Genomic DNA, 13,138 nt, shown 5'->3' on the forward strand with positions numbered 1-13,138 from the left:
ACACGGACAACTCATACCAACAATCGCTGCAGCAATACTAATTAAAAATGAGGGATTTGGAGACTGCTAGATCAGAAAGATTACAAAAATCGACCTAAATTTAGACAGGATTAACAAGAGTGCAAAAAAGACCAAAATCAGTACCATTAGAGTTAACAGCCATCATCCTGCAAAATGAGAAAACTTATCTTTTACATAATAATAAAAGTTATTGGCTCTCTCACCATACACAGATGACCTGAAGAATCATCCCCCTGGAGGTATGTAGGGTTAAAAACCCCCGCAGCTCTTAGACATACAGGTTATTTTATTAGATTTCTCTTCCTGGTGTGACTACAGAAATTGGAACACCTGAAAGATTTAAGGGCTTTGGCGCTGAAAGGTCACAGAGAGACAGCTGTATCCTTGCTCTGCGTTACGCAACACCAAATCCTAGCCGTCAGCTTCCACAAGAATATTATGAGAGGAATCTAATGAGAAGACAACATGCTATTTACTAATGAAATAGCTATTCAGCCAAGCTACACCTGCATTTCCAATTTAAGTCTACGACTTCCCTCAACCTTACAAAATCCTCTGCCTGTCCACATCCCAAGACAACAGCAGTGCCAGATCTTCACAGAATCCCCACATCCTAAAGCTGCTTTTCTGCCCCTCTCTCCCTCATTTGCTATACATCAATGCTCTCATTTGAAATATATATTCTCTATTTTTTCCTCTGCTGCTAGCATCAACCTCTCTCTGCTTTTAAATTTTTAAACTTCACAGTTGGGGGAATTACCAAAGGCATGGCATGAAAGAGCCCTCCAATATCATATTTTTATTTTATCGAAAGTTACATTTCCTGCATTAAATGAAGGATTTATATTGTTTTGTAATAGACTTTGTTAGTTTGTTAAAGTGCATTACATACACAGCTCTCAGTTACATAAACTGGGTTATTTAAAATATCTGGAGTTGATGTTTTAATTTTACAATTAAAGTAGCCATTAGTAACACAATTGCCCCAAATGACATTAATAAAAGAAATGACAGTCATTTATCAGCTTAAAATCCATAACATGAAATTTTTCCTTATTATTTACAAGTACCAGACAATATATCAACCAGTGTACTTTGCTCTTAATATTTTTAATTATTATTCAATAGGCTGCTGGCTCTACTAATTTTTTTTTTATTGTTAAGGATTGAGACAAGTCTCAATTCCATATCATTTCAGAGAGGAACTGGGGGGAAAGACAGAGCTGATCTAAATGTTCATAAAAACTGCTTTCAATTTTTAGATTTGATTTTTTCAAATTCACTTCATGCAGTGCACTGCACTATTTTTAATTAGGCAAGGATTGAAGTCCTTGAGACATGTAAAAAATCTCTATAAAAATCTTATGATGGTTACAACAAAGTAAAACGGATAGAAAATTCAGAACCTGCACACTTAGGCACTTGTGAGTTATTCCTGGGCTGCAAATGACAAACCAAGAAAAATCAAAGGAGGAAGAAAACACACAACATTAATCATTCAGTGCATTTGCAAAATACTGTAGAAATATTGATGCTGCACTTCAATGTACTAAAATGTTTCCTCATGATGTTTCAGTGTTACTGTACTCTTTCGATTACAACTACTGTGCTATGAAGGAAGCGGGTTAAAAGCCTACATACTGTAACTTACACAGAACCACAGAATTGCAGGGGTTGGAAAGGACTTCAAGAGGTTGCGGAGTCCAACCCCCCCTGCAGGTACCCTACAATAGGTCGCACAGATAGGTGTCCAGACAGGTCTTGAATATTTCCATATGAAACTCCACAACCTTTCTGGGCAACCTGCTCCAGTGCTCCATCACCCTTATCATAAAGAAGTACTTTCACATGTTTGTATGGACCATCCTACGTTCTGGTTTTAGGCCATTCTCCATTCTCCTTTTCCTACATATCACTGAGAAGAACCTGGCCTCATCCATTTGCCTCCCACCTCCCCTTAGATATTTATAAATACTGATCAGATCCTCCCTCAGTCTTCTTTTCCCCAAGCTGAAAAGACCCAAGTTACACAGCCTTTCCTCATTGGGGAGATGCTCCAGGCCCTTTATCATCTTTCTGGCCCTCCACTGGATTCCTTCTAGGAGATCACATTTTTTTGAACTGGGGAGCCTAGAACTGGATACAGTATTTTAAATGTGGCCTCATCAATGCAAAGTAGAGGTGGATGATCACTTCCCTCAACCTGCTGGCCACTCTCGTTTTAATTCACCCCATAATACCACTGGCCACAAATGCACACTGCTGGCTCATGGCCACCCTGTTGTCCGCAAGAACACCCAGGTCCTTCTCCGCACAGACAACATACACATAGTTTGTCATTTCTGCAGTGACATGCAGAGTGACTGGCTGGTTGTGCGGCCATTTTCTTATCCTCAGTTCACAACTTGGCATATACTTAAGCTCAGTTAAAGCAATGGAACGCATGCTTGATCCACGAAGACCAACAGTACACTTAATTAGACATATAACTAAATGTGGGTGGCCAAGTATTCCCAGCCTTGCATACTCCTAGCAGAAAGTCAAACTATGTATTTACTAGAAGGTATTTTACTCTGTATTTACACAATCAGAGGTGCTTTAATGCCTATGTGCAGCATAGGTTTTCATTTATTATTCGTCTTGTTTACAGGCCTTCGGAATAAGAAATAAAACAATATCATATATCATGGCCTTCCAGAAGCATTACGACTTCCTCTTATTCACAGCAGTTGAGAGTAAACGGAAAATTCATTTAATGCAAAACAAAGCAACATAATTCTGCTAATGCCAACCTCTACTTTCACTCATTCTTAACTGCTCATTGAAGAAAAATGTTGAACCCTCTGGGCAGCATACTGGCAAGGGCCCCTACTAATTACTTCTTGCCCAAGGACAGGAAACGACCTCTCCAGACAAAATATGAAGAAATATCAAGAAAATCTTGGCCTGGCGTTAATAGAACATGACTTTCTCAAGCCAGCAAAAGGAAAAGTCATTTTCAAGCATCTCCTTTTCATTTTATATGGACTAATCTATCTCTTAAAGTGCCAAAGGGAATAAAAAATTTTTAAAGTTACATCGAATGAACCTTTGTGAAGTTTGATAAACCTCATGCCATAGAAATGAAAGCCTGTGTTTTTAAGTACATACATTTCCAAGTTCGCAGTACTCAAAAAATAAAGGCAGAATCAGGATTCAGCGATTCTGGAGAAAAGTTTCAAACCAGTACAGTTCCATAAACAGGAATAGATGTAAAATGAAGCATTAAGGTTAAACTCTACTACAGACAGACACACAAGGGAAATGCTATAAGAAAAATGAAGCAACCTGCTTTCTGATGTAGTGATACTGAAGATGCAACAATACTAAATGAAGCAAGGGCACTGAAAAATCTACTGCACTAGAACTGTACTGGAATTACATCATTAACTGCTTATGCTTTTGGTCCCGCTTGTTTGAGTAACAGTTCTTAGATTTAATCGTGTTTTACAGTTTGCTTGATTCAATCTCAATTTTTTTCACTTGAGATATTAACCAGACAAAATGACCTTCATTTCCATACACAAACATTGATATGTATATATAATTTAATACTACACCAGACTTTTTTTCTGAATCTTCAGTCTTCCAGAACTGTTTATTATGTTTTGTTCTTACCCAAAAGTTTTTTATGCTGTAATGTATTGGTTGATTTGTACAATTTGAGTAATTCACCTCTGAGATCTTATGTCAAAATTGGGAAAGAGTTGCTTTTACTAAACCAAAAATCACAGAGTAATTTATGTTGAGACCTTTGGAGGTCTCCACAGCAGGGCTAACACGAAAGCTAGAGCTTGCTGCTCAGGGCCCAGTCAAGGTTAGTACATCTCCAAAATGAGATTCCGGAGCCTGTGAGCACCTGCACTGCTATCTCAACATTCCATTATGAAATTTCTTTCTTTCTGTCCTTTTCCCAACTAGATCCTCATCTTCGCCTCAAAATAATTTCTGCATGCACTGGCTTCAAGACTTGCAGCACAAAATTCACGAGTAGTCCTGAATTCTGGAAGCCGCTTCTAACTGCAGCATCAAGACTGCTAGCAATTCATGTATACTTACATTTGCCAGTTAGACTGATTGCCCTGTCCAATAAATTTTGACCCCCTTGACTGACTTATTTCAGATGAGGGAAAGTTACTTCTGTGTTCAAACTTATAGGTCTGCATTTGAATTACATTCATTACAGTTCATGTTTTCAGTTAGCTTTAGCAACAGACGCTTTTTCAGTGGTAACTCTTTAATGTCCCGAGTCATAGTGGAGGTACTTTCAACAAGGAAAATGGCCAGCAGTTCACTTTCAATCACATGCGGTGAATCACCAGATTCTTCTCTCAGGGGGAAGAAAAAAACAGCCCACAAATGATCCTCCTTTCATACTGCTCATGCTTTGGGACCAGATCTCATATGCATTATTTAGGAATCCTTAAATCAAATTAAAAATACTAAGATGACAGTGACAAAGCATCTTTTCCAAGAAAAAAGCTTTTAAGCATTTCAGAAGATTTCAGGAGATTGGGTGCTAAGTTACTTTTTGTTAATTCTTCTCCCATTTTTTTTTTCCTTCTGTTTTTATTCCACCTTCAGAAGCATCCATATCCTATTGATTACCTCTCATTTTTACCTCCAGAAAAAAATACTTTCTGAGATAAGTACATGACATGACCACAGTTTGCTTGTGTATTCAAGTTTTGACTTCGCTGGCTTGGAATAAACACCAGGCGAATGGAACAGAAATCAAATTATACTCCTCAAAGGCAAAGCACTAAAACACAAATTTAAAACACGAAGGAATATACATATGCAGAAGGAATGGTTCCTTGGTTGATCCTTCTTTTTCTCTAAACGCATCATAAAAAAGTTATGCTTCATTACTGAAAAAACATTTTTGCTTCTTTCATGATTGCAAAGAAGGGTAATTAAAGACTGTCAAGAACACACATTGAACAGCTGTATATTCTTAACAAAAGCACTATTATATGACTGCTCTTAAGAAAAAAAAAAAAAAAAACAAACAACAGCAAAAAACCTGGCAATTTACATGTTCACATTTCCTAGAAGTCATATACTTCTCCAAGCTCCAGTAGATACCAAAAAGTGCTTCTTTATAAATCTCAGTTGTGAATCAGTTATATATCAAGCCAGCAGCTTGTTCCCAATTTGTGAACACATCCACATACACAAGGAGAAATGGATGGCAGTAGCAAAGCTTCACTATGTGAAAACTGAGGCACAGAAAAATGTTTCTAGCTACTTCTCAAACTGGGATTAGCTGAAATTTTCTTAGACTGAAAACCAAATAAAGACAGAGTAATCCTTCCAGCTTGAACTGAAAAGGACCATTAAGAATACTTACTCATCAAAAATCAAGTCTGGAGCAAAGTAGAGGAACTGGCTGTTTGTATGTTTATATGATCTCCAACTCAAGGCAAATGATGACAGACACATCCACGAATACTGAATTAAAGTAATTTGGTCCTCGAGAGGCAAGTTTCTAAATCCTAGAGAACAAAACAGAAAATGCACAAGAGCTATGTTGTGCCCTTCAAGGGTTGGCAAATACATCACTCATTATTTTTCTGGTATTATGGTCAAGAACAAGAGCAACACTCCCAAAAAGTACATTTCTGAAGAAGCAAAACCATAATTTTTTATTCTAGTGACAAAACATGTTTTCTTCTGCAGAGGCTATTATTCAAAATGAAAGCTTTTTAAATATCTATCACAAACACATGAAACAAACATGACACAAATCAAAAAACAACCATCTTCTATCAGGCATTCATCCTGCTTCCCTTATGAGCATTTTCAACTCAGCCCATAGTTGAAAGATGCAATGAATCAGGCAAATAGTTGATATATCTAGAAGGCTGACCAGAAATTTCACCAAATGCCTCATGATCCTACCTGGAAGTATCTTTGCCCACTTTACCACCTGAATCATCTGCTTGCCGGCCAGGCGGTTTAAGGTGGAAAGCAGGTACTCGGCTGTGTCTGGTTTTGAGCTGTCGTATCCTGCGTACACGATCTCTGGTTCAATGCTTTCAAGGATCTTAACAGGAGAGGGAGTAAGTGCTGGTGAGATGGCAGACATGTGGGGGACAAGTGCTGTGTTTACAGGGGGCTCAGTTACTGGAGCAATGTACGTCGTCCCTTCCTCAGGGCTTTGGGGTGGCGGCTGCTGCCGCTGCTGTGGCTGTTCCTCGTGCATCCCTTTCAATTTGCCCAGTTTTTTGGACTTCCGGGCTGTGAAGACAAAAAGCACAAAAACCAAGTCAGTAGAGGAAAGCGTGAAAAGCTGGCATAAGCCTGGCTTTACAGAAAATCAAAGCAGAAGTAGCATCATAAAACTTCGCAAGTGAAACAAACGCTGAAATCACCAGGACCCTAAGAAATACTTTGCCTGCAGCACTGTTAGAGTGGGAAAATGAACAGAAAAAACATTTAAGTTCAAATTTTGTTGCTTCAGTGTGCATCTACAAGCATCAGTGTCCAGTAATTTGCGTTTCTATGTCTCTATACAGACCTGCATAAAACATCTTAGTTCCAGCAGCAGGTGCCTGCAGGTAAGCATTTCAGTTTATTTGTACTATAGTTTAGATGGATCACTTATCACCTACAGGTTTGTAATTCATGTTCTGCACTGCATTTTGTAATGAAAAGAATCCTCTCTGGCAATGCCTAAAATTAGCAGACCTGAAGCCTTTCTAAGCTTGTGAGTCCTTGTACACACCCTGACTGTGCCTCAACTCGAAAGGCAATCAATCCACTCTGAACAGCCTAATCTATTCAAATCCCCTTGGGTTTGCTGCTTTGATCCTTCCTTAAGAGCCTCCTCCTCTCCCAGTGAGTTCTGAAAAAATACTATGAATAGGTACCCAGTTAGGCAAAAAACACTAAGCCTCACATAACACTTCTCCCTCACGTCTATCAGCTCTTGGTGATCAGCTTTCCTCCATTCTATTTATTTTTTGCTTTAATGCTAACCTCCCTACTTTCTTTTACTAAATGTTCTTGGATGACAAGAACACTAGAGTGCTTTCACTCCTCACAGAGAAGCCAGCCGTACTCTGTGGGATTCATTCCCAACATTGCCATGTGAAGGATGGATATTTAAGTAGGTAGTAAGCCCTGCTCGCACACCAGCAAAATTAGCCTACAGTGTGCTGAAAGAACGGGAAATAGAAAGCAAGAAGATTAAGTAAACAAACACACAAAACACCAAGGAGCACAAAGAAAGCCCATCCTTTCTTGCAGTAGCTCATTACTATTCTCAATTTTTGAGCTCTAAGCAGTGTTTTCCACTGATACCTGAACATGGAGAAATAAACTATTTATTCATTTTGTGTTCCAAACTCAAGTTTTAAGGTTAAAAATCTGTCTAAGTAAAGCTGTATTTCAACACAATGTTCCTCTCCTGTTCAGTGTACAATATATCCAGAGGAGGCAGTGCAGGCTTGTTTCCTGTCATCTACCCTGTTCCAGTTACTCCTTCTATCTGCAACTGATGTCAATTGCAGGATCTAAGCTCACTTTAGTGGCATTGCATTACACGGGAACAAAGTCCCTTTTTGACTTAGGCTAGTTTTGCATGCCCAGACTTCACCTGTGGAGAAACTAAAGCTGGTAGTGGAGTTACACACTGAGGAACAGGAATCTTTTATCTCTGCTCCCATGTCGAATGGGAGAAAACAGAGAAGGTGCTCAGCATGGAAGCACAGCCCAGAGTCCTGTGATTGCGTGATGCCTTAAAACCAGTATGGGTCAGATACATCATTTCCACAATGAACACAGTGCAAAGTAGAGGCAAAATAGCAATCTCAAATTTAAAACCCTACGTAAAGCATCAGTTAGCTGAAAGCTTCCCCTGTGCTCTGCTACACATACAGATTGACTGAATGTGAGGCAATGACTGGAAAAAGTAAAATAATCTTTACAAACAACAAGCTAAATGTAAATATTCACAGTTCTTTCAGAGCAGCTTCTCTCAAATCTATTCTTTTCTGATATGTCTGTACACATCTAAAACTCTTGTCTTTACTCGTATCTCCTTCCAGTTATAACATCGCTTTTTCTGCCATCAGTAAGTTCATCTGTAAGTGTACAAGAGATCCACAGAACTGCCTCAGTACTCTTTTAAAAACTCTTAAAATCTAGAACTTGAGAAAAATCTCCTGAACAGATGTGCTGCCTTTGTCCTGAGACTACTACTGGCGATGGGGCCAAGTAGTGCTTGCCTGTTTCCTTGAAACTAGGGCTGCCTGCCCAGACCCACAGGCTGTGGACACACTGCAAGGCAGGATACAGCTGCCAGCACTCAGAACAACATGCGTCCCAATGCAACAACAGCCTGCTGCTGCCAGCACTTCCTTACGGCACAGTACCTTGACCCCTCAGGATCTTGGGATAAGCTAGCTCCAGGAGCAAACTTGTTTGTTAGGGAAATCCCAGGAGATTGTGACATAAAATAGCAGTGGTACCACTCACATGCAACATCTCAAAGGTCAAATAGGCACTCTTGGACTATCGTCTTAAAAACTCATAATTCACTGCTATCACAGTACATATTGAACGTAGCAGGAAGGGCAAAATCTGAGCATCAGATTGGTGTCATTTCCATCAGCCACAAAATAAAGCTTCTCCTGACTGATTGCTGCATCAACAATGCCAGGAGATCTGCGGAGAACGTCAGAGATCTTTGTGCAACATTTCTAACTTCCTCTTTGGAGAGTCAAACACCATTTCATTAACTCATTTGCAGCACGAATTTCTGTTTTCAATCATCTCCTCATTTCTCTGTGCCTGCAAATATCCAGACCAACTGATGCAGGTTAAATTTTTTAATAAAAGGATGAGATAGGCAAATAAAAAATGTGCTGGCATTAATAAAATTTAAAATTATGTTGTCCAACTATCACAGATACTGTACAAAAACTTCCTAATTACCAGAAGTATTAGCATGGATTACATGGAGAAACACAGGAGTTGCCATAGTTGGAGGTAATACGGAAGATGTGAGACAAATGTTAGTCAGGAGAGGTTTCACTGCAATGGATTCTGTTTCAAGAGACAGACAAATAAGCTGACCCTTCAACCTCCCTTCCAATACTATTTCTTACTTTTCTTTTACTAAGCAAAAATGCTCATTCAGACAACAAAGCACAACTGAAGGATATTTTTCATCCTCTGGTGCCCCAAGTTACATGGATGCTGGCACTCATTCTTCAAGATGCAATTTCTGTTCTTAGTGTCCAAAAAGCCATTTTACAAAGCTGCAGCTGATCAGACATTTTGTTAAAAAAGCTTTTTACTTACTCTGCAAAATAAAGTGGAGGGCGTTACGGAAAGGCAGTGCAGACAACTGTTAAATTTAATTCTGAAAAGTAAGTGAAAATGCTGTTTTTCCCCATTTGGAGCAGTTGCACCTACAGGATGACGTACTGGTGAGATCACCGCGAGCATTAAATATAGTTCACATTTATTTTGGAAAGGCAAAGCTGAACTTCCGCATTTTTCAAAAAAAAAAAAAAGAAAATAAAAATAAAAAAATAAATAAATAAAAATAAAAAAGATCCCCAAAGCGAAGCAAGAACGGCCAAGTTCAGCAGAACATTGGATGATGAGTTGCCAGAGCTATCAGTCACTGAAAAGAGAGTTTGAAAATAAGCCTGGAGGAATGGATAGAGATTAATGCTTGCTGCTGTTATTCATTAAATTTTATCAGGCATTGGTTTTTTTTTGTTATCAAAATAGAACTAAAAATAAAGAACTCTACATATCTTTCATGTTTGCAGAGACCAAAAATGCATTCTTACCATAACACTACCAGAATAAGAAATCAATTGCTTTAACAACTCTATCAGGTACCTAGAGATACCTCATCACATATTTTTAATAACATAATTCCGCATGTTCTATTCACTGAAATCTTCATTAAGAGAATAGAGAAATAGCATTCTTCCATGTATAATACTGGCATAAAAATGTGTTTTAGTTTCATTTTGTTCTGTTATAATGCCTTTAAAATGAAGCTGAGAAAAACATTACTGCTTGACAGTCATGTTTACAGTGAAGAAAACTGTATTTTTCATTTGGCTTCATGCCAGCGCTCTAGCTCAACTGGTTTGGTAACTCCCACAGAAACCAACAACTAACGATTAAATACAAGCACAGAGAAGTACATACTTCGAGCCTGTCTTTTAGAAGTGTTTTGCATGTTTGCTCTCTAATTGGAAAACCAACCACAAAACCACCTCCGAATCTGTGAGAACAAGCCAAACTTAGCAGAATACCCATGTGGAAATGTTGGCAAAGCCACACGGTCACCATGCAGACCAGGGGGCAGGGCAAGTAAGAGGCTTTCAGGCCTCAGACGAAGCCTAACAAGCACTAAGGATGAGGACAGGACCATCACCAAGATGGTAGCACCGTCACGAGTTTCTTGCCCCTCCTGCTCTGTGCTATTGCAGCCAAGATATCATATTACAATCCCTGTATTTTTAAATAACTGAAGATTGGGTAAGAGCTGAAGAAAAACAAATAGTGAAAGATGCACTGCAGGTATACCTGAAGTTAACACACAAAACATCTACCATGTTTTCTGTTAAGTATTTTAGGAGGTCTTGCACACTGCAGTAAAAACAAATATTGAAATAAGGTGAAGTAGCTGAAAAGTTGTAAAGTTGCACTTTGAACCGGCATGCCCAACAGACCTCCCCCATAGCTCTAGCAATAAATCATACAACAGAGAATAAACAACACATCTGACTAAGTCTGTTTCCCTGGAAGAGACAGACAAAAGTTGGGCAGCCCTTTGCCCAACAAGTTCAAAGGACAGCCTTCAAGCTCTATAAAACTACATATTGTTCTACGTGCTTGAAGATCTCAGCAAGAGCAACCTTCACAAACAAGCACAGCTGCTTATAGCCCTCAGCAAAAAGACTGGACTTCACCGTTTGAGAGCAGCTAGTGACTGGAGAATAGGGTGGACTATATTTGGACAATGGACTCCTCAGAACTAATGCTTCCTCTGTTAGACTGCTGGCAGAAAGCCACAACTGGGAGCCCTCTGGTTTTATAATTGCAAGTTTTCACGTGATCTGCTACGCAAGCTGGATCCAGAGGGGACTGATCTATATTCCACCCATTCCCAAGGAGTAAACATGAAGTAAACACAGCCTCAAAACTGGGAACTATTTTTCATAGGCTCAAAATCAGTAATTTTCATCAGCATTATTGTTAAAGAAATGGGGTCCAAAATGCCAAAGAACAAAATGCTATCAATAGTAGACAAAAGAGCGCATAAATATTATGATTCAGTGCCGCAATTTTGTAACACAGTAATATCTAACTTGCAGAATTGTATTATTGTTTAACTTCAGCATACAAACAATCCAAAATGATCCTGCAGTTAATTCAAACTCGCATTCAGTGCTCCAAAGAAAATCAGAAGTTCATAAAACTATCTAAACTTTTGTGTAGGTATATGTGAATTGCAATGCTTGCAATTGATAATGTCCAGAAATACGAATTTTTCTTTAAAATATGATGTTCAGAGCTTGCCTGTTGCCTACCAAAATCAACAATTTATATTCACATATAGGTCTATCAGAGCCGGGACTCATCAGGACTGATCCTGATTCAACAGATCTTAATTTCACCCATGCCGCAGAATATATTTGAGTAAGTGATATCAAGTGCACATTATACAAACATAGGCTATCTCTGGTAGAACGCAGAGAATACTAGCAAAAGAAAATGAGAAACCAAACAGACATAAAAGAACATAGCACAGGAAAAGATAATGGTTTAAAAAAAAAAAAAAAGGCAGTAGGTAAAGGAGAAGAAGAAAAAAGAGCCATTTCAGTAATAGATTCAAAAGACAACTGGAAAAAAAAATAAAAATCACATGCACTTCAAACAACGTAAGAGATGCTGCAATAGAAACACACTTTAAATATCAACAAAAACCTCCTCCCCATTCAAGCTCATCTATGACTGCCTTTGAGCCTACGCTGCATGCCTTGCCAGCAGTACCTGCATTTCAAACACCTGAACTCCTCCACCCAGGTCCCATCCTCACTTGCTAAAGCTCTGCACCTGAGCTACAACCACTGCCTCCTTCCAGCCTTAAAACTTGTCAACTTTGCTCCTTAGATCCTCCACAAAGAGCCTCAGAGCTTTCCTGCATACCCCTCCTCTGCTGCCTGCAGATGTGACCTAGGGCACCTCACTGTGCCAGCCACTGAAGGACTGAACTGCTGAGTCTCCCCTTGATGCAAACACAATAGCCTTTAGGTAGACCTTCCTAAGTCCTCAACAATCAGATATGTTTTCTCACTTCCTTCCAATTTTGCATAGATAAATGCTCCATCATATTGCCACTTTTTTCTCCTTCGAACCTGTCCATCATGTTTGCCTGGTGTCTCCGTCTCACTTGCTTCAGTGAGCTGACATCTGTTCTAATTAGCTATTTTACTGCTACCACAAACAGTGCATCCCTTCCCCCAGTCTGTTCTTGACATACACGAAAATTTTGAGCTATCTTGGTACAGACACTTCTTTCACTTAAGTGTCTAGCACAATGGGTATAAGATTTTGCTGAGAAATTTCTAGATAATAATATAGACATTTTACATATATACACACACACAGAATAAAGTGAAAAGCAATAAAGCAAGTGAAATCTTAGAGCATTAGTCCTACAAAGTGCATTCAGGCATGCACCTTTTACTCTTCAGGAAATGCAGAAGGAGACAGGAAAGACAGGATCCTAATGCTCCCTTAAACTCATTATCGACTTTGGGAAGTGTACTGCAATTATTCAATTAGACCTGTGGTAGGTGAAGAACCTCCAAACATGAACCTGGGTGTTGTCCTAAACATAAGCAGAAGTCCTGGGTACAAATCTTTGAGATGCATATGCCCAAGCAGACTCACCAGTTCAACTGGACAGATCAAGAACAGAAAGTTAATGGAAAACAACAACACTGGCAAGGGACAAGTTTTACAGGAACTTAAAAGAACACAAAATTACTTAAATTTATCAATGTGTGACAGTGCCACAAGGACATTACACTTG

General features: G+C 39.0%; 1 protein-coding gene across 3 annotated transcripts in view; it reads right to left on the reverse strand.

The window, feature by feature from the left end:
- Nucleotides 1-13,138, reverse strand: part of NR3C2 (nuclear receptor subfamily 3 group C member 2) — a 201,587-nt gene that overhangs the window by 26,567 nt on the left and 161,882 nt on the right. For all 3 annotated transcript variants that reach the window (XM_085222172.1, XM_085222171.1, XM_010709546.4), the window contains 2 exons: nt 5,965-6,303; nt 5,414-5,558 (listed from right to left, as the gene is read on the reverse strand). In XM_085222172.1, coding sequence (XP_085078298.1) covers nt 5,414-5,558; nt 5,965-6,303 — 484 coding nt within the window. The remainder of the gene's footprint in view (nt 1-5,413; nt 5,559-5,964; nt 6,304-13,138) is intronic.

This window comes from Meleagris gallopavo, chromosome 4, assembly GCF_905368555.1.
Source record: "Meleagris gallopavo chromosome 4, MGAL_WU_HG_1.1, whole genome shotgun sequence".
NCBI classification, from domain to species: domain Eukaryota; kingdom Metazoa; phylum Chordata; class Aves; order Galliformes; family Phasianidae; genus Meleagris; species Meleagris gallopavo.